The 20,706-nt window shown below is 56.4% G+C and overlaps 4 protein-coding genes across 4 annotated transcripts; 2 read left to right on the plus strand and 2 right to left on the minus strand.

The window, feature by feature from the left end:
• Positions 1–364: 364 nt before the first annotated feature.
• Positions 365–5,525, plus strand: BESB_027360 (putative O-acetylserine (thiol) lyase 2; the record flags this gene model as incomplete). Its single annotated transcript, XM_029361410.1, has 8 exons — positions 365–1,156; positions 2,342–2,479; positions 2,906–2,949; positions 3,278–3,477; positions 4,022–4,125; positions 4,375–4,483; positions 4,830–4,912; positions 5,406–5,525. 8 exons carry the CDS (start codon positions 365–367, stop codon positions 5,523–5,525), a joined length of 1,590 nt encoding a protein of 529 aa, XP_029215310.1.
• Positions 5,526–6,512: 987 nt separating this feature from the next.
• Positions 6,513–10,069, minus strand: BESB_027370 (putative protein kinase; the record flags this gene model as incomplete). The annotated part of the gene is made up of 5 exons (XM_029361411.1): positions 6,513–6,550; positions 6,983–7,127; positions 7,482–8,035; positions 8,519–9,230; positions 9,887–10,069. 5 exons carry the CDS (start codon positions 10,067–10,069, stop codon positions 6,513–6,515), a joined length of 1,632 nt encoding a protein of 543 aa, XP_029215311.1.
• Positions 10,070–12,151: 2,082 nt separating this feature from the next.
• BESB_027380 (uncharacterized protein) lies at positions 12,152–18,234 on the plus strand (the record flags this gene model as incomplete). Its single annotated transcript, XM_029361412.1, has 9 exons — positions 12,152–12,683; positions 13,495–13,662; positions 13,831–14,234; positions 14,641–14,757; positions 15,120–15,269; positions 15,693–15,781; positions 16,104–16,272; positions 16,479–16,847; positions 17,173–18,234. 9 exons carry the CDS (start codon positions 12,152–12,154, stop codon positions 18,232–18,234), a joined length of 3,060 nt encoding a protein of 1,019 aa, XP_029215312.1.
• Positions 18,235–19,936: 1,702 nt separating this feature from the next.
• Positions 19,937–20,590, minus strand: BESB_027390 (GDA1/CD39 (nucleoside phosphatase) family protein; the record flags this gene model as incomplete). The annotated part of the gene is made up of 1 exon (XM_029361413.1): positions 19,937–20,590. The coding sequence occupies one exon, from the start codon at positions 20,588–20,590 to the stop codon at positions 19,937–19,939; it is 654 nt and encodes a 217-aa protein (XP_029215313.1).
• Positions 20,591–20,706: the final 116 nt, after the last annotated feature.

A 20,706-nucleotide genomic window follows, 5' to 3' on the forward strand; every position in this document is an offset into this window, starting at 1 on the left:
AATCGGTCGGCAGCCAGCCACCCAATGTGCCTGCGTCGTCCTGCACTCCACGTAGTGTGCTGACTGACTCTTACAGTTTGTCCATTTCCATTCTCGCTGCGTCACCGTCACACTGACGCAGCTGATTCTCAGTGTAGTGTTTATTCAGTGCAGTCTCGTCGCTATCAAGTTTCACGTGTTTATCGTGGCGCTGCAGTTATACCCATTCGGCTGAAGAGCTCGTACCTGAGCACACCTCGCCTCTCGTTTCTGTTTGGTTGGCGTTCACGTCCCCAAAAGACTGAGGAATCCCCGCAGCCAAGCTGGGCTCTGCGCTGCTTGACACGTTGTCTCTTTTCCCAAGACTAAAATGAAGTTAGCCAGAATGGCGCAGGCCAAGCCGCTCTTGTCTGGTGCGCCTTTCGCAGCGGTCGCCTGCCGGAGGCTCGCTTCCTGCACTGTCAGTTCGTTCTTCAGGTCTTCAGCTTCGATTTTCTGCCTCTCGCAGGGTCAGCAGCAGGACAGGGGTGCAGAGCATCTGGAACCGGGGTTCCTTCAGTTGTTCTGTTCACCCGAGAAGCACTCAAGCCGGAGCTCGGCGGCAGCGAGTGCAGCGGGTGCTATCCGCGCAAGCTCGCATCTCTTACCGTTTAATGGCTCATGTTTCACTCCGCTGCTCGCCTATCGCCCTGCGTGTGCAGGGGCTTCAGGGTCACCACGCAGACATACGGTTTCCTCTTTTGGCGAGAGCAGGCGGCACATTTCATCGGCCGGAGGCCAGGAGTCAGATCCTAGTTCGTCACCACGCCAGAGCAAACGTAGATTGTTTCGCACACAGTCTATTTCGAGCGACGATAAGAAGTTGGACACGATAAAAGGTGAAGGTGTCGCCCCCTTGTCTCGGAAGACCAACTGTGCTCCCTCCCCGCTAGGACGCGACGAAGGAGGTGTTTTTGCAGCTGAAGCCAAAGAGCCAGGGAACCAAAGGAATCCGGCTCTGCGTGTTTGCAGAGACTTCCTCGATGCCGTTGGCATGACGCCTCTGATTTACCTGAGACGGGCGAGTGAAGAGGCGAGATGCGATATCTTCGCAAAATGTGAATTCAACAATCCTGGCGGGTCCGTCAAGGACCGACCCGCGAAATACATTCTCCAGCAAGCTGAAAGAGAAGGTACGGTGAGAACTCAGGATCAGAGAAGAACCAGCAGCGTGAGAGGCGTCGCCAACTACTTAGATACCGAAACGGATTGTGAGGAAGCACCAGCGCACATATCTGCCTTGCACAATGTATCGAGCCGGCATCCGCCAGGCGCTGACTAAACTCGAACCTTAGACGCGGCGATTTTGCACGTGCAGAAGTCTACAGTTCCACAAGCGTTCTAGCACAGGCAGAAGCGTGTGTGTCGCATACACCTGTGTATGCTCTCGGTTGCTCCTGAAGGCATGCTTCCCTCGCGCGTTCATAGGCCTCAGTGAACGCGCACTTTGACGCCCATACACACCGCTACGTAAACGGCGCACGCGCAGACGTACGTCGTCCCCTTACCAGTTTCAGACCCTGTTTCGATCCAGCTGGACATGCGGCGCCGTTTCTTCTCTACAGTGCCCAACGATCGGTGCTCCGTGCCTGCGATTTCGGTTTGCTCTGTCTCAGGTCGGCTCAGCGGCTCGCAGAAGTGGATAGTTGAAGGATCCGCAGGGAACACGGCAATTGGACTAGCGCTCGCCTCCAAGCCCCGTGGCTACCGCGTCGTCTGTGTCATTCCCGACACGCAGACGCAGGATAAAAAGGCACGCGAGTCTTCACACACTACGAGACGGGAGAACGGAATCAGCTCATGAGCCCTGCATTTTAGCGAAGCACTGCCGTCAGCCAACGTGTCCGTATCAAAACCGCGCCTGAGTAGTTGCCGACATTGGTGACGTACATATTCATGCGGGCAGGCAAGCATATACTTATCCACTAGCAGAAGTCAGATCAACCTTGCGCCACTCCGTGCCTATTCGTGCGTGTATAGTCATATATACGTATATATGTATATATTATCCCTCGCGGCAGTCTCGCAAAACAGAGACAAGTGCGTCGCAACGTGGGCGCGCACCATCGACAAAGCTCTGCTCAGCCGGAGAGTACTGCCTTCTTGGGCTGGCGGCCAGCGAAACTCGAGCGTCTCCTTAATCGTTTCTAGGAATTCACCTACCGCTGAATAGACACTAATTCTGCTGAGTCACGGCAAACGTATCTATATCTATGAATATAATATGTATACGCCTGTATTTGTTGCAGAGGGGGTCGATCGCTGGAGCAGTGCCTAGAGCACGTTTTCTGACGTTTTGTTTTCGGCTCGTCTCGGTGCTCAGGACATGCTGAAGGTGTGTGGGGCTTTGGTGGTTGAGGTCCCTTTCAACAAAGTCTGGCATCCAGATCATTTTGTTGCCTTCTCTGGACGCCTCGCTTCTGTTCTGAACGCGTGCTGGGGGAATCAATTCGATAATTTGGTATGTTGGACATTCTGAGTCACTTCTTTCGCTGGAAGCCGATCCTCTCATGCATCTGTTCCTGCACTCTATACACCCGAAAACTGCGTAGGGATCCGCACACATGTGTCGTGAGCTTCTTCACCTACTCGTCTCGGTGCACTCTCGAGTTTTATCACTCTTCTCGCATGCCGGATCAGCGCAGTGGCCGCAAGGCAATCCCTAGCTGCGTCTTCGTAGTCTCTTGTGTGTTCCGGTATTCTACATTTTCTTACCTTGCCTTTCAACACTCGCCGGAAATATTGGCATGATTGGTTTAGTTCCGCTGCACGCCGAGTCGCGGCACAACGTTTCCAGAAAACGTCCCCCTCCCCCTCTTGTTACTGAGTAGTCGGAGCTTCTCCCGCTCTCCGCCAAGACTTTTTTTTTTCTCCGGCCTTTTCACAGGCCAACAAGCTCTCCCACTTCGAAACCACGGGCCCTGAGATCTGGTGAGAGCCCACTGAGCCACCTGTCTTTGTTGTTTACATATATAATTGTATTGTTGTGTGCCAAGCGCATTAAGCTTCCTGCGCACTTCGGGTCCCCGTTGCATCCTTTCTGAGGGTCCCCACGAGCATCTTGCGGCTGAGAGGAAAGAGAAACTTCTGTAAAATCCCGAGTCATGCAACTCTGATTCGCGAGGCCGTTCTCGGCCGCATCGTACCCTCCCACCAGCTGACGCGACCAACAGATCTACAGCCATGCCTCTTTTTTTTGGGTACAGCGTCTCGGGCGCATGCATCGGCGGCGGCAGGTTGCCGATGTGCTTCAACTCAGGGATCAAATGGACGGCCGCGTCGACGGCTTTGTGTCTGCGGCTGGCACCGGCGGGACTGTTTCTGGGGTCTCGGAGTTCCTGCGCACTCAGAATCCAGACATCCAAATTTGCTTGGCGGACATCCCCGGCTCAGCGCTCTTCCGCTACTTCACAGAGGGCGCGCTGCGCGCAGAAGGCTCTTCCGTAGTCGAAAACATCGGTGAGAGGGCCGGCAGCGGACGCGCACCACGGGAAAAGTGACTGACAGAAGCCTGGTGGCGAATGAAGTTGAGAACCGCGTGCCTCCGCGCGAATGCACAGAAGAATGAAGTTGATCGCTGTACAGCGGACTCCACCTTGCCGTTTAAGCGGAGCTGTACGGAGACGCAACGGAGACAAACTGCCGCGTGGCTCCTCAGACTGGTCCAATCGGCACAGAAACTGTTTCCAAACCCCGTCTTTCTCTCCATCCAGCCTCGATGCAGTCCTCCCCGCTAGGGAAATATCCAAATATATACATATACATATATATTACTTATATGCAGTCGCACGAGTCGACCTCCATAAGCATATATATATATATATATATATATGATTTTGTTTTTGTACACATACGTGTGTGCAGTCTCCCTAACGACTCTCTTTCCACAAGGATTTCCTCGCCGCCGCGGGCAATCCTTTGGGTTTTTCGGCTCGTATGCTTGGTCTACGTTGTGCCGCTCCATGTTTGCTTCCCTCTGGTCTTCCGTTTTTTTCGCTGGCAGGTCAGGGTCGCATCACGGGGCAGCTCGCGGGCTTCCGGCCGAACGTCGCCTACGAGATACCCGACGCTGAGTCTCTCTCTTGGACGCACTCGCTTCTTGAGGACGTGAGAGAAAGCACAATCGAAGAAAACGTGGCAGTCTTCTGTGAATGGATAGCGCAAAATGATGTGCTGACACAAGGGCAGCTCTCTGGAGCGCGGGGGCAACTCAAGCACACATGAGGAGGAGACAGATGTGCTGTGGAATAATAGGGCGGCATGCACACAGAGGTCGCAGCTCGTTTTTCTCAGACCTCTCCAGATTTCCTCTAAGCACAGACTGGGACTGTTTCTATGTGACGATTATTTCTGCAGGAAGGCCTGGCTGTCGGCATGAGCAGCGGAGTCAACGTGGCAGCGGCTGTGCGCTTCGGAAAGAAGCTCGGACCAGGTCATCGCATTGTAACAGTCCTGTGTGACTCAGGCAAGCCTTCCTGCAGAACGCAAAAAGACACGTTTCGTAAAATTCATATACATATATATAGGTGGACTTGGATATTCTTGCCTTGACGAAGGCAGGCATTGCAGATATATATACAAGCACTGCGCATCCGTATATAATTCGACTTGTGAGAATCCTTTTCGCTGCTCAGGAACGTGAATATGGTCATTCACTCGTCAGCAGTCTTGTTTACTATGTCCACATATATATATTTATGTATATGTATGAAGCGGTGCGGGATGGCTGAACAAGTGTGGACCGGTACGCGCGGAAATCCAGCTGGTCTGCGAGTGTATTCGTGCTCCTTCCATTTCACGTGATGACGCAGGTGTGAGGTACGCCAAGAAGCAGTGGAATGTCCCCTTCCTGCGAGAAGAGGGGCTGCCTTATCCTCGACTCCTCGCCGACCAGGTACGCCGCTTCCACGTGGCCTGGGGATCCTCGAGCCGCACTCACAGTTTCAGATTCCTCAGCTGCGGTACCTCCCTCTCGCATATACATGTATATAAGGACAGAAGACGGATGTAGTTATAAATAGCTAGATAAATAGATAAGTAGACAGGTAAATGTGTATTTAGAGGTGCAGATAAACCGACAGATAGATAGGTAGGTAGATAGGTATATCGACAGATAGGCAGATATATAACTTGACAGTTAGATAGAGGAAGAGACAGGGTATACAGAGAGACGTAAGAGTAGGTGTATACCATTCGGACGCTTTTACTGGAGCTGGAGTCTCCTTTCTCACTATCGAAACATTCTGAGAAGTCCGTTCCGCCGAAAGTTCGCTTCCGCCTTCTCTCCGTCTCTACCTGTACCTCGCTCTAGAGGGTTGTGCAGTGGCAGGCTTGTGGAATTCGCCCTTTTCTCTTCTGGTTTCTCTGTATTCCTCTGCTTCTGTCAGAAACGCGAACTCGGTGGTATCATGGAGGCTGTCCATGCCGCGTACGCGCCTCGTGACCTCGTCGCGAAACTCGAAAAAGCGCACGAAAACGATATTTCGCCGCCCGGCAGCAAGTTGTAGCCCTTTTTGCCAGCTTCCACGAAACAGCATGTACCTTCGCGTATGTTTTGATATTCTGGTTACTGGACATGAATATCTGTTCACGTATGAACTCCTGGCTCTTCATCGGCTCACACACACGTTGCCTTAGGCGCACGTGAGCAGTGTACCGAATTCTACGCGCACGCAGCCTTTCAGATGTGCATATATCGAATGCGTCTTCGAGTATCGACTTGAATAAGGTGCTCTCAAGTCGACGGCCGTAGAGTTCGAAGGTGAAGCAAACAGTTGAAAAACGCCACGGTTGTGTCAGCAGCGGAGCGAGTGTAAACTTATATGTTGGCGTAGTGCGGATAGGCGTCCATACCTATACAGGTGCCTAATACTGAATGTGTCTGCATGCCTCGAACTGACGATAGCGCACAAGCATATCATCTGCCTCCTCTCAGTCTGAGGGCCTCGTGGTAGGACGGGATCGCGCAGAGTGACTGGCGCGCATCGTGTCCTGTCATTTTCTTTCTTCCTCTTTTTTCGACGTGAAAAGATAGGTTCAAGCAAAGAGTCTCTGTGGATCTTTCCCTCTCCTACGCATTTTGACTCAACAGAAAAAAGACACGCCGAGCATGCGGGCCAGAACATTGAGACAACTCTCTCTCTACACGCTTCAGCGGAAAGAGATGCCCACCTCGAAAGCGGCAACTCAGCCTTCGAGAAAAACCGACAAAAACAGACGCCTCCACAGATATCCGTTCACGCATGCGTAAGAGGCTGACTTACAGGCCGAAGCAGTTACATGTATATGAATGCATTCGTTATTACTGGCAGACGGAGCAAGTTTCCTGGCTTCTTCTCCAGAGTGTCGATAAACGAATATAAATCTATATATATGTATCTGCGATGGACGTGCAAATGCTTCTTATGCGCAAAATACGCTCCGCATCAAGATTCACAAACACAAGTCTGAGCGTCTGCCGAAGACGGCTGACTGAGGAAGCTGCTCGCGAAGCTTCAGCCAATCATCAACCTCTTGCGGCCGCGCATCCGAACTGCAGAGCAAAAACAGGAAAACGAAGACCTCAACGTGAAGGAAAAGAAGCTCGCCCTTTCCGTGATGCGACAGTGCGCTTTTCGCGCAGACATACAACTCAGGAAAATCTGGCGTCCGAAAGAAACGAGAAGAATCACAGAAATGAAAACAGTTCCTGCTGCCCGTCCGCAGATTAGCTCGCGTCCTCAGCACAGAAAACTCACGCATGTATACTCGCGTGTAGCTCGGCACACACGCCTGTACATGCATGGGTGTAAGTATACTAGTTAATTTTCAGCGCCGCGATACGCGCCACACGGGGCCTGGATAGAAATACAAACGTCTCTCTCTACCTAGAGAAGCGCCTCCCTGCAAGCCTAATCGTCGCTCCACAGTGCCTCTCGCGCTCTTTGGTGGCGATTTTTGCAGATATTTTCTAGAAAAAACTCACCTGCGTCGAGTCGTGCCAGTGTCTGAGCCGCGCCCTGCGCGTAGCGTTCATACGCGGCGAGCACGGCCGCAAGAAAGGGCGTAGAAACCGAGAAATGGGTGCTGTGAACTGCGCGTTCGAGGACGAAAAGGTCCACGGCGCGATCCTGGAAGCAAAGAAGCGCCGCTCTCTCTCTCGTATCGAAACTGTGCTTCCCCCCCAGCACACACCGCCGCACATGCAGCCTCCAAGAGAAATACATCTACACGCGCGACCGGAGATACACGTGCATCTTGTCACAGCTAGCTACAAGTTATCCATGCTCGGCGACGCAACCATAAATATACGGGTTTATATATAAATATATATATGCATATATTTATATATACATATGTTTATATTTATGTACGCATATATTTATATGTGTATGCATGAAAGGGTATGCGCCTGCAGGATGGCTTCCTTGTCTAGCTCGTTGTTGGTTGCCTGAAAGATAGGCAGCACACTCTCTGCTTCTTACTTCCGGCAGCGTCGAGGTCGACGCCAGGCCGAAGTCGATGATGGAGACGGCTGGCAAGTTCTCTTCTTTCCCTTGTTTCTTTTTCCCGGTCTCCTCGGCGCTCCTGTCTGCTTCGCCCCCCTTCGATCCTGCGGCTTTCTCTTCTTCCTGAGTCCCAACGGCCGCCAACAGCGCCCGCGCCTCCTGCGCCGCGACTTGCTGCAGGGCCTTCCCGACGCGTCGCCGGAGCGTCGCCTCCACAGACAGTCCCTCGACGGTCGTTTCAGCGCAGGCCTCGGCGGCGGCCTGTGCGGCCGCGGCGGCGATCGGCGCGTGAAGCGCCTCGGCAACTGCGACCACACAGGCTGCAGAAGTCTCCTGAGGCGGCGCCGCTGCCGCCTCCAGGCGCCCGAGCGTGCAGCGCGGCGGCGCAGGCCACGTCGCGCAGAGAGACGACGAGGGCGCCGCGCTGGAGGCCGCGGAGCGAAGAAGGAGATTCGACGTTGTGAGGTCGCCATGCACCAGACTCGCGTTGTGCATGCGCGCCACCGCGCGCCCGACAGCTCGACCGAGGCCTGAAGACGCCCTCAAAAAAAAACCAGGCAACTGCAGAATGCAGATGAGAAAATGGAGCATGCAGCAACATGCACACAGCAGCGAGGGATTGGGAGGGGGGAGGGGAGGGGGGGGAGACGGGGGGGAGCGGCGCCCTTCGGTCGAGCGGGTGTGGGAGAGAGAGGAGAAGAAAAGTGCGGAAAATTGAAGAAAAACAACAAAAAAAAGCCTGGAACTGCGAAGTCAGGGAGGCTTTGTGGTCTGCGAAGAAGAAGGTAGCGCAGACGCAAGCCGAGCGAATTCAACGAAGAATCCCGTAAAGAGACGGATGCATCGCGTCACGTATGCGGCCGCCAGGCACGCAATACCAATCAGAAGACAACAGAAGCTAGATTCCCCGTTGCTTTTGCTCAAACGAGATACCGAACTATATTCAGACTACCTTTTTCTGGGGAGTATATCCTACGAGTGGAACGACTCAGGACCTGTCGTTCGGCGCTTACGCTCGATCGCTTTCTCCTCCCAGACTCCGCAGGCGCAGGAGTTCTCAGGAGCCACGTCCTCGTCGCTTTCCGGTTCGTCTTCCAAGAAGTCTTCAAAGTCTCCACCCGCCACGGTTTCGTTCTTTCTCTCCTCTTGCCTCTTCGTGTTCTGCTTCCTCTCGTGTTGCATTCTCTTTTCTTTCCTTTTTGCGCCTGCAGGCGCGTCAGGGTCCCGCGCGTTTTCGCTCTCCTCTCCCGAGCGCGGCGCCTCCGTGGCGTCTTTCTGGGCAGGGCGCCGGTCGCTGGCCTTCGTCGCCGCGTGCGACTCTGCGTGTCGTGGCTTCTGCGTCTGCGCGGAGGCGATACTCTTCTTCTCGGGGTCCTCGAGCTCGTGCAGCACGGCCTTCACCGCGACGCTCTCCAGCCACTCCATCAGAATCAGACCGCCCTCAGGGTCGCGCGCCTCCACGCCGCCTCTGCCGACGGAGCCCGCGGTCGCCTCCGCCTTCGAAGAGGTGTTCGGACGGGCTCCGAAGGCGCGCGCCGGCAGCCGCACCCAGAAAACCTGCGGCGCGTCGACGCCGGCTTTCCGGCAGCGCGCCATCGCCCGGACTTCCTGCTGCATTCGATGCACATGCAGCTTGAAGTCCAAACTCGGGTGAATGTGAGGCTTCCGCAGACGCTGCTTCAACACGCCCAGCCGCCAGGGAGATAGCGCCACTAGGAAGAGCCGCTGAAGCACAAAAGCAGAAACAAGCCAGGCACCGCGAGCGCTCATGCACGCACATCGAGGCGCACATGCATCTCCCCCCCGCCATACAGACAGAGGCAGCGCGCAAGAATCAGTGCGGAGGCAGAGTGCCGTGGCGGCTTCCGCGTGTGCGAAGAATGAAGGATGAGCGTGCCTTCAAGTGCAGATCACAGAAAAAGTAAACAATCTGTGAGAATGCGAGCATGCACACGCTGAGACGCCCCAATTGGCGCCCATATACAGTCATCCTTTAAATACATACATATATACATATATATATATATATATATGCGACTGTACGTGAAGACATGTGTATAGAGATACAAAAATGCAAAGGTTTACATTGGCGAAGTTGTATTTGGCTGGATACGTGACGCACGAGGGTCGGTGAAGGCCGGCAGTCTCCATGCTAAAGGGCGCTACGCGCTCGGATACCAGAGTCAAGAAGTTGAAGACCTGGCTGTCGTTGTATGCATTTCCATCGCCACAGCAAGGCTGGAGATGGCCTGGCGCATGAAGCCAACCGACAGAGGCAGCGACACCTCGCGAAATCGATCCACAAGTCGCGACAAACATTAACAGTTACGGACATCTCGCCAGCAGGCGATGCAATCTGCCTCCACGAGCTGGATGCTTACAGCTTCCGCGCCTTGGTAGAGAAGCACGCTGTCGTCGAGGAGTCTCTGCAGCTGGGCTCGGTCGGGGTCTGCATGCGCCACTTCGTGGTAACCATTTTCGAGGGGCGGTTCAGAGAGCCGCGCGCGATTCATCGTCGCCTCTCCTGCGTCGGTCTGCGAGTCTCCACTGCGCTGTCTCTTCATCGCGATCGGCGCCGCCGGGAGACAGGAAAGAGGCACACACGAGGCGGCAGGCAGAGAAGAACGCGGACGAACAGAGAGGAAAAGAGGGAGGCAGAGAGCAGAAATCGCTCGCGAAGGACCGGCAAACGACGAAGAAGAGAGCGAGGAGACGAAAGAACGAGGCAGGCGCGTTGGGCGAACAGAGACAGGGGCGAGAGAGGTTAGGCGGGCAGGAACGAAGGGAGGACAAGAGCGAAGCGCAGGGTTGACTGTTGGACTGAGGCACGCGGAGAAAACCGCAAGAGAGAGAGGAGAGGAGGGCGAAGAGAAGCCGCGAAGCGTAGCGGGGGCGAGGCGCTCGGAGCTGGAGCGAAACGCCTCAGATCTGGACGTCGGCGAAGGGGAAATATTCCCTCGCGGAGAAAACGAGGGAGTGCGAATTCGAGGGCGAGACAACAGAAGGGCAACGACTAAATCGAATGGGAACACGCCAGCCAGCAGCGTGCATGACTTTGCGCAATGCGACTCGACCCGTTCGACGCGGAAGGCGCGGAGAAGGAGAACAGTTCTGGGAAAAGAAAAGATAAATCTCCTCGCTCTGCTGCGGTTGTCCTCTCGGTCTAAGGAATCGAATGGGAAAGAAAAGTGCGGAACAAACGCCAGGCATCGACCACAACTAGAGAAATGGGGTCGTTGTCGCTGTGAGTGTGTCAAGCGTCTCGCTCTCGCTCTTTCTCTGTCGCAGCGAGAGACTACTAGCGTGCCTCGAGACTTTCTGTTTTCTCATTTCCGCCGGAGTCGAGAAGTGCGCGCTTAACACATCCGGATAGGACAGGCGTCTACTGGTGTCTGCAAGGAGACACACTCGTTTCGTGTAGGTAAAGTCGCGATGGACTTCAATATTCCGCTGCCGAGAAAATCACACACAGGTCTCAAGGCTTGAGAAATCGCGGGAGACAGGCCGACTCTGAGAGCGGGTGTCTCGGAAGTCTCTCTCGAGTCTGAGAAATGCCCAGGAAATTTGAAGAACTGTAGAACCGACTCGCGAATCGTTCGTTGAATGCGAGAAGGGACACGGAGAAAAGGCGAAAAAAAGCAGTGCGGCTGTGTCGCGGCTTCCCTCCCGCGGCGGAAAGCGAAAAAAAGGAGCCGACAGACGCCGTGAGAGGATTCAGTCTCTCTTTCGCGTGCCTGAAGTATCTTCCTGTCCTTTGGAAGGACATATGGATTAATTTCTGCGTTTTGTAGTCGAGTTACTTTCCAAAATGGGGGAAGGTGGAGTGTCAGAGCCTTGAGACGCTGGGAGACAGGCGCTCCTTCTCGCTGGCGGTTCTGTCCTACTTTCGGAAGAAAGAGAAAAAAGCAGATTCTGCGAGCATCAACTGCATTTCCTGGCCTGGCAGACGCCGAGAAAAGGAGAAGAATGTCGCCAAGTGAAACTACCTTTTTTTCTCCCTTCGCTCCTCAAAACCGGCGCCGACCGACACGCGGAAAGGCACGATCCGTGTATCTCGCTTCTGCGTGAGGACGAGCCGGGTCGTTTGCTTTGAAATCTTTCTCTTCTCTAACTTCTTTCCTTCCTCTCCTGCGAGTCCACAGGCAAGCGCAACACCACGCGTCTTCTCCACTCCTTTGGTTTGTCTCTTCTCCCTCCGTTTTTCGCCTTGTCTGCCTCGCGTCTTCTCTCCTCTATTTATTCGTCGCTTCCTCTTTCTCGAGTGAGATGTACCGCCTGTCGCAGCTGCTCTTTTTTTGCGCCGAGAGGATCCGTGAATCTCTCTCTCTTTTCCTCCCTTTTTTCTCCCCTTCTGTCTGGCCTTCCCTCCTGTGACCGCCCTGTCTGCGGCATTCGTTGTCCCTGTCGGGACATCTGGTTCTCCTCTTCTCTCTCATCCTTGCCGTCTTCTTCAGGTTTATCTCTATCTCTCTCTGTAGCCATCTTTCTCCCTTCCCGTCTTCTTTTGCTCTCCCGCGTGTTTTTTTCGCCTCTCGCTCTCCTCCGCTTTCGTTTCGCTTGCCTCTTCGTTTCTCAGCCGGTTGTCTCTATTCTTTGTTCCGTCCGGTTCTGCGTTTGCGCTGCTTCCCTTATCTCGCGCTTCGACAATGGATTCTCCAAAGTTCTTCACGGAAGAAGAGGCCGCGACCGGCTCGGCGGAGGTGAGCGCGGAGTCTCTCGGGCTTTCACCACAGAGTTCGCAGGGCGCCGACTCCCTCCCCGCCTCCGCGGCGCGTCTGCCTTCTTCATCTCGTTCTGCCTTGTCTACCGCGCTGCCTGAAGAGAGAGATGGTGCCTCTTCTTCTTCCCACTCCCTGCCGCTACGCAAAGCCAGCTCGAGGGCCTCTGAAGCGCCTTTCAAGCCTCCCGCGGCTGCGCGGCATCGCGATCGAGACGCTTCAGCGCGAGCTGAAGGACGCGTGGAGACTTCGCCGCAGGGAGACGGCAGGTGCGCGACTCCGCCTTGCGCGGCGACGCACTCCACTCACGCGGCACGCCTCACGAAGCGCGACGACGCCGTTCAAGCCTGGATCCGCGTCTGGGCGGAGCTGGGGCCGGCGGCGAACTTCTCGCGGGAGATCGAGCGCGCCAAAAAACAGGCCGTCGAGTCCCGGAAGAGACTCGCCAGCGACACGAAAGGTAAAGAGGGTCTCTCTGAGAGTACACGAAGGACACTTAGAGCTTCCGCAGCTTCGCGGTTTCGCGCGCCGAGGAGAAACCTCCATCCTACACATTTTTCTGGCGTTCTGCACGCGTTTTTTTTCGTGCGAGCCCCTCTGCCGCTCTCCCGAGAGGAAGATCTCTTCTCAGCCTCTGTTGGCGAAAAACAGCCTCTCGGCGACTCGAGGCCTCAGCGGGGGTGGGGTGGCGTTTGAGGCGATCTCGCGTGCTTCACCGCGTGCTGGATAGAACTCGCCGCAGACCCTCTCCCTTTGCCTCCCGCGTGTCTTGACTCTCTTCGCATGCTCACACAGCCTCTCGAAACCGTGCATAAGTGTGTCAGTATGCTGACTCAAGAAGTAGGGGGGAAGGGTTTCCTCTCGCTGTTAAGATGAGTGGATACAGGAACATACATATGTTTCGACTATAGGGTAACTGACGTGGAATAGTTTTTATGGGGGAGCATATTGGACTCAGCGTTTTCGGCTGGTTTACGCCGCTTGTATGGATACTCAAATGGGTGTGCGAGGCTTCCCTTCTACTGGAAACTTCGTCGGCGCTGCCGCAGATCGTCTCTCGCTCTGTGTCTAAGCGGCGCGCGGCTTCAGGCGGGTTTACGGTGAACACGTGCGAGGACTCGGACGCCTGGAAGCGCGCTTGCGCGTGAATGCGTGTTCCGAACTTTTCGAAAAAGTGTACAGAGGCCTCGCAGCGCGTGTGGCTGCCTACGGAGGACGGCCGTCGCGCGAGGCGTCTGCGTCGGCGTGCGTTGATTATTTTGCATTTCCAGAGTTCCGGCGCCTGGCGGGATCTGCGCAGGTCTCCGAAGAGCAAAAGCTACGGTCTTCAGACACCCTCTTGAGGGCCTACCAGCAGGAAATCGACAGTTTGACGCGCCGCGCGAAAGGCGCCGAGGCGACTTTTCTTTCGCTCATTCAACTTCTGCTTCAGCAGCCCGGTGAGTCACCGCTGTCACCGCGTAGGTGCGCTGGCGTGTCTGCCTCGTCTTCTTCTTACACCGCATTGCCGCGTTGGAGCGCGTCGGCTTGCGCGTGTTTGCGTGTCGGCGGCCTTCTCTCATTTCTTGCGGCGCTTCATCGCGCGTCTGCGGTTCCCTTTCGCTCAGACCTCACGGGACTCCTCCTAGGGCTGCAGACGGATGCGGCGGCGGCGCTCGCCTCCGCCGCGGCGTCGCAGCAGGCGGCGCTGGTCGATGAAGAGCATCAGTCGCAGCTTCTGGCGTCTCTGCGCGAGGAGACGGCGTGCCGGGAGGCTCTTGAGCGTGAGCTGCAGCGGCTGGAGGAGGTCGCTCGCCAGCAGGACCGCGCGCGGGAGAAGCTCGCGTGCGAAAACGAGGCACTCAGGCAGCAAATCCAGGACTTGGAGAGCGAGTTCGCCACCCTGACCAACCAAGCCGTCACAGTTCGCAGACTCGAGGAGGAACGTGAGCAGAACAAGCGCCTTTTCGAGCAACGCGTCCAGACGGCAGTCGCCGAGAAGGAGAAACACCTCCGCGCGCAGATGGGCGCAGTACGTGAAACAACAGGAAAAACAGAGAAGAGAGAGGACACGCGAAACACGCGGGGCATGCACAGAGAGACGCAGCGACAGAAACGGCTGCGGAGAGGGAGAACGGGGGGATGTCTGTGGCTCTCGAGAAAGTAAGAACTTGCAACCTGCGCAGTGCGTGAAAGAAAATGGGCGAGACGGGAGAAAGGCCCGATTGCTGGAGTCAAGCGACGTGGAGGCCCTCAGCCGGAGAAAGGCTCGAGCAGCAGGAGACTGAAAACGAAAGAAACTTGGAGAGACGGTTTGTATGTCTCTCGGCGGCCTTCGACTACCATCGGGAAGGGGGCTCGCCCCCCAGTGTGGGTCGGTGCGGCGTCCATTTCCCCTTTTTTCCCCTTTTTTTTCAATTTTTCCCATTTTTCCACAGAAGGATCAAAAGCAGGCGCGGCTAACGGAGCTGTTGAAGCAGACTGCACAAACGCTCGAGGAAAGAAATCTTGTTCTCGAAGGAAAGGTTGCCGAGGGACAGCAGCAGCTCATCCAGGTACGCTCTTAATTCGTGCTCAAGGAATTTCCAAAGTGCTACAAAAGCACGCGTAAGCATGCATGCAAATATAAAAGGACAGCGTCAGTGTGCCGAGACTGCAATAGGTTTTACTATTTACACGCGTGTATATCCCTGGAGGGAGTAAGGTCATCCGCGTCTGCCTCGCGTTAACGGTGTAGGGCTCTCACTCACATGTGTCTGTGCGTATGGAAGCAACCTGTGAGACTGTAGATGCGTCGTCCTCTGCGGGCGCACACACATAAAGACTGGTACAGATACGGCAAATGTTTTCCAGTCCAAAGTGCGCCGTCAGCTAAGAAAAAATTGCCGCTCTTTCATTCGCTGCGGCTTTTTCTTAGCTGAAGGCGGAATCGGAGAAGAGGTGTGCGGCGCTGCAGAGCGAGATCTCGGTGTTGAATCTGCAGCTGGAGCAGGCGCAGAGAGAAGACGCAAACGACAAAGCCTTTCCCTCCCTCGCCGCGGAGGGAAGCGGCTTCGCGCCGAATGCCGCGACGCAGCAGAGCGCCGCCCAGCTGGTCGGTGGAGTCGTATGCAGCGTCACGAAAAAAGCTGCCGGCAGATGCGGGAGGGCACGAGGAGAGCGAGCGAAGCCCGAGTTGCTTAGGGCAGCTGCGCGCTTCTTGAAGCTAGCGAGTGTAACGCGCTCTGCTGTCTCGAAGAAATGGAGAGGGAACAACCGATCCAAATAGAAGGGCTGAGGAGGCAGGGGGCGCGGCAGCGAAAGGAGGGAGGGCCTCTGGAGGAAACATGGAGGTGAGACGGAGGAAGGGGGTGCTGCGGTGTCGCTGGAGGATGAAAAGAGGGCAAGAAAGACGCGCTCGGGCGCTGGAAGTCGCGCTGTCTCCCTGTGCCGCTGCCAATCATGGTTGCGATGTTTTCCGCAATTTTTCCGGTTTTTTGTGTTGTCCCAGAGAGCCCTCGAAGTAGCCCAGCAGCGCATCGCCGCGCTCCAGCAGGAGGAACGGCGTCTGCTCGAGCGGCTGAAGCAAGTTGAGAAAGAGTGAGTGTGCGTTTTCTTTCTCTCTTCGCGTCTTTTCATCTTTCTCATTCTTGCGTATTATTCCTCCGACTTTCTTATCGGCCCTGCGCCGCCTTCGCCGTCGCATGTGGCTAATTCCGCGGCGCTGAGAGTCTCTACGGTCTGCAGCACATTCCCCCCCTCCCACCTGCCCTCCATTCTGGTGAAGTTTCTTCGTGCTTTTCATCTTCGTCCGCGTTTCCTGCTCTCCGCATCTTTCCCAAGTGTGTTCACGTCCTTGTGGGTCCAGGGTTTGGGGATGTATCGCGTGTGTCTGTGGATTTCCTCCGTTTCCTCTTCGCAGCAAAGAGGCCGGCGAGCGTCGCTGGCGGGAGGAGAGCGAACGTCTGGCAAAGACACACGCACAGGAGGTTGAGGAGCTGCGGCGTGCGCTTCGGGAGCGTCCAGCCGAGGTAGGAGACCCCCAGGCAGAACGAAGTCTCTCTGAGACGGAGCCGTGGATGGAGAGTCTCGTGCGCGAGGGGATTCTCCTCTGCAGCTCGACGAGCGGCATTCAGGGCGTCGGCGTGTAGTCTCTGCACCCCTCGGCGCCTCGTCTCTCGTGTGTCGCTTCGATTGTCCGCAGGAAGAAGTTCGTCGCCTTCGAGAGCAGGCCGAGGCGCTTCAGAGTCAGCTAAATCCGGTTCGGGCTGCCGCGTCTGCGTTTTCCTCGGCGCAGGCCGCGCCGCGCGACGAGAAAGACGATGCACCTGCGGCAGCCGCGCTGCTTCAGCGCCTCGAAGAGCTCGAGAGGCGCCTCCAGACCAGTGAGAAGGAGTGCCAAGCGCGCGAAGCGGATCTGAAGGCGAAGCTCGAGGAGGAGCGCAGACAGCACATGGAGGTTGTGGCGGCGCTGCAGCGCAACGCGGGAGAGTGCGCCGTACGCGAAGGAGCGAGAGGCGGAGGCCACGCAGATGCAGATCAAGATCAGTGCGGCGACGGGGGTGACGAATGCGGAGACGAAGGCAAGCGCAAACTCCCTTCGATGCTGCAAGTCGTTCTGAGCCAGCGCGAGCAGTACCGGCTGCGCGTTGCTGCGCTCGAAGAGGTACGTGACGACAGGCTGATGCGCGAGGCCTGCAGCACGCATACGCGCTCTCGATGAGGGAAATTGAGTCAAAAGGAAACGTCTTGGCGAGGTCGCGTCGGTTTCCGCAGAGAAGACGGCGGGTTTAGGGTAAATGCGCTGCGATTTCGCGCGGGAGTTGGCACAGTACTCTGCGTGAGAGAAACCTGCGTCGAGAAACGTACGTGTCGGCGTGTGTGTGGGAGAGTCAACGCGGTGCGGGTCGCTTTGCTTCCTTCTCTCTCGCGCCGCTGTGGCGCACCGCGTCCCTCAAGAGTCGCTTCCGTCTTGTTTTGAGTTTGTTCAGGAGCTGGAGGCGGTGCGAGCGCGGTTGATCATGCAGCGGCAGGAGCTACTATCACCGCGGTGTGCCGCGGCTTCCGCCGGCGAGACGCCGGCGGGTCTCTCCTCGCAGGGCGACCCTCTTTCGGCTGCCTCGCATGCAGCGCCTCGATTTGCGGGCGCCGACGGTGAGCGAGACGGCGCGGCCTTCGCGTTTTTCGCCGGCGCGCCGCGGGTGGATCGCGAGACCGAGGAGGCGCAGCCGCCCGCAGCGGGCTTCGGCGCGGCACTTCTGGCTGTCGCCCGGGGCGTCGCGCGGGCTGCGAAGCACACGGCCGCGAGCGTGTGGGGGCCGCCGGCGGAGCGGCGGCGGAAAGGCAAGCGAAGAAGAGGCGAGCGGAGACAGAGCAGGCAGAGGAGAGGCGAGCGCGGAGACTGGCGAGCGTTGCCCGCCGCAAGCCCCGGGGACGCGGCGCGAGAAGGCGACGGGTGGAGGCGAGATCGCGCGTGCGGGCGAGACGAGGAAGCGTGGCTTGGAGGAGGTTTCTCTTCCTCTCGCAGCGACTTGAGTGACAGTGCAGACGCCGCCGCGCTGGCTACTTCGGACGAAGAGGACGCGAAGGCCGCCGCGATGGCGCGCGCGTGGTCAGGTCAAGAAGACGAGACGCGGGGGGGCGAGGGGCCTCGGCGACGCGAGGACGGAAAAAGGAAGCGAGAGAGCGAGGCTGGCGAGTTTTCCGTGTATGGGTCGAGTGGCGTGCACTCTCTCTCTCTCCTTCCTGTGGCTTTCTCCGCGTCCGGAGGCCGACGGTCGTCTCGCGAGGGAGCCGCGAAGGAGACTGCATTCTTGAATCAGCTTCAGACGCTGAGCGCCGCCGAGCGCATCGTCCTCATCTGGGGGCGGATGCTTCTGTCCTGCCGCGCCACGCGGCTCTTTGCGCTCTTTTACTTCCTTCTTCTGCACTTCCTCGTCGTCCTCATTCTCTTTTACCACGCAGATGTCCAGAGTCGAGGCGCCGCGGAGCGCGGCGGGATCCTCGACACCGACGCGCCGCATGCGCACTACCACTACTACCTCAACGAGTGAAAGAAAGAAGAAACAGGAGACGGAAAGGTGCCTGGACCGCAGGAAAAGGGGGGGGCAGCAAGGAAGACTTTGAAAATAAATTGGCTGGCTTTTCAATCAGAGAAAAAGGGGCCTCGCGTCTTCTGTCGCGGGGGGGAGGGTTGCAAACTTTCGAGCGAGCTTTTCCGGGGGGCAAAAACAAATCTGGATGGTGCGAGACTCGGTCCATAAAAAGGCGCCTCTCCTTCGGCTTCTCAGGGCGACTGGAAATGAGCACCTTCTTCCGTCACACGTGATGACGCGCTTAGCAATGCACGAGGCACAGCTGAGGCTCTTCCTTTGGGAGCGTTTCGCAGCCTCAGCGGGTAGTCGATCAGACGATTTTTTTTCCTCTATCCTGACTTAGGCATCCTCAGTTGCTCGGCTCACAGTCGCCGGCGCCAAGCAAGTCACGGGGTCGCTCAGCGTGGGCAGCCGGGTGCGGGCTGCGGAAAACCCTAAACCTTCAAGTCGAGCGAGAGCGCGGCGGAGCAGCGCGTTTGAGCGAGTCGCGTGGTTTTCTAGACTTAAAGTGTCTGAGTTGGATTTTAGATTCACAGCGAAGCGCGAATCCGGGGGCAGTACCCCCCCCCCTCTCACGCACTCCCCACAGGTGGCAAAGAAGACGATTCCGCAGCACGTCGGTGCACAGCGAGTTGGAAGTTTTTGTGCCAGTAGGACTCGCAGTCACAGTCATTACAGAAGAGAAACAAGATCTCGTATCTCGTACCTTTAAGCAGAGACGCCGCAGAGGCTCTTTTCCACGATAGAGGAGTCCCTTCGAGCACCAAAAGCGAAACGGCGCGCGGGCGCGGATGCTCTGGACTAGCTCTGAGCATCGTGAAGTGTGAACTTCACAGAGGGGTTAGCAAGGCACGATCTGCGTTGCATGGCCTCTTTTACAGGGTGTGTGACTAGAGTGTGAAGTAGATGAAGTCGACAGATAAAAAAACAATATGGGAACCTTTGACTAAAGGAAGATTCCGCACCCCGGCGTCCGCCGCTCGGTAGTGGGCACGGGAACCGGTCGGCGACCACTTCCGAAATATCTGCTTGCCTCGCTTGGCTCTCAACGTGTGACTGCGTATCTATGGTCGTACCAGTTCGTAGTCAACGCCACTGCGAGGCTGCGGCTCCTTTCTGCGTTTGAAACTGGGAGCTGTGGGATGGGAGACAAGTCCCATTCGTCGTTGCAGGAGGAGACTGAGGGATGAAGCGCGTCGAGACGGAGCGCTCTAACGGGAGTATCGGAATTCGTTGCTACCTGCGAGGAATAAGTTATGGTCGCGGAGTGAACGCATCCCCCTCACCCACATACACGCAGCAAAAAAATACCGTACGTCGGAGAGAAGGCTGAGCCGGCAATTGAGTCCGACCAAAAAAATACCGTACGTCTGAGAGAAGGCTGAGCCGGCAAATGAGTCCGACAATTCAGCACATTCCTACATGTGGCAAACACCAGTGCTAGTCGAGAAAGCGGACATCACTCCAAAAAAGACGCCAACTAAAAATACATGCCGGCGCAGCCCCAGCGGTCTACGCTCTCCACCGCAATCACGCTACGCCGGCGAGCTCCTCAGATGTAGGTCGTCCGCAGACATCATCAGCGCCTGCAGAGATACTCTGTCGGTGACGGCGCAACAACTCAATGATCGTAATCAGACTCAACGCCAGAGCCAGCGCTTCACAAATTGTAAGTCCATCCGGACTCATATGCCATGCGGCCAAACTTCTCGACATCAAGAATCTGCTGCAAGATGGCTCCAACGTGCCAGCCGAGATCCGCAACTTCTACGCCTTCGTCGTTCTTCACGCTCTTCTCCCAGCTAATCGACGCCGGTCGCTTTTCGGCTGCCATCATGTGCTTGACTAGGGCGACATTCATCGCGATGACTTTGCAAATATCGTACGTCCACACACCAAGCTTCTCGTGGTGATTGGGGAGATGAATTGCGGCGCCTTTTCCGTCCTCTACCTTCACTGACGCACCGCAGAATATCCGCGCCGCTTTTTCAAGTTCGTGAGGGTCGCCAGAAAAAGAGCTGCCTAGAAGGTTAGCCCTTTTCAGAACGCGGATACTTCCTACCATTGCCCCCCCGGTGATCACCATTGCGGCACTCGTGGACGCGAACTGAAAGACCTGCTTTAGAGACTCAAAGCCGGAAGATGCTGCCTCGATATTCGCTGGAAGGGGATATTTAGGCCCGACAATGAATCTTTCAACCAGGGCGTAGCACCGATCGAAGTCTCCTGTGCCTTTGATCCTCTTGCAGCCTTCAAATTGCAGCCGTTGCTCCAGAGGCTGGCTAGGGTCAATCCGGTTTTCCCTACAAAGCATCTCGTTGGTCGCCTTCATCCGGATTTCCGAATTGCTCAGTGAGCAGTAGGTTGCAGTCGGCTTGAGCTTGTTTTTCCTCGTTTCTGTACTCACAGTAACGTCCCCGTCAGGGGGTC

Source organism: Besnoitia besnoiti (assembly GCF_002563875.1).
Source record: "Besnoitia besnoiti strain Bb-Ger1 chromosome Unknown contig00015, whole genome shotgun sequence".
In the NCBI taxonomy this organism is placed as follows: Eukaryota; Apicomplexa; class Conoidasida; order Eucoccidiorida; family Sarcocystidae; genus Besnoitia; species Besnoitia besnoiti.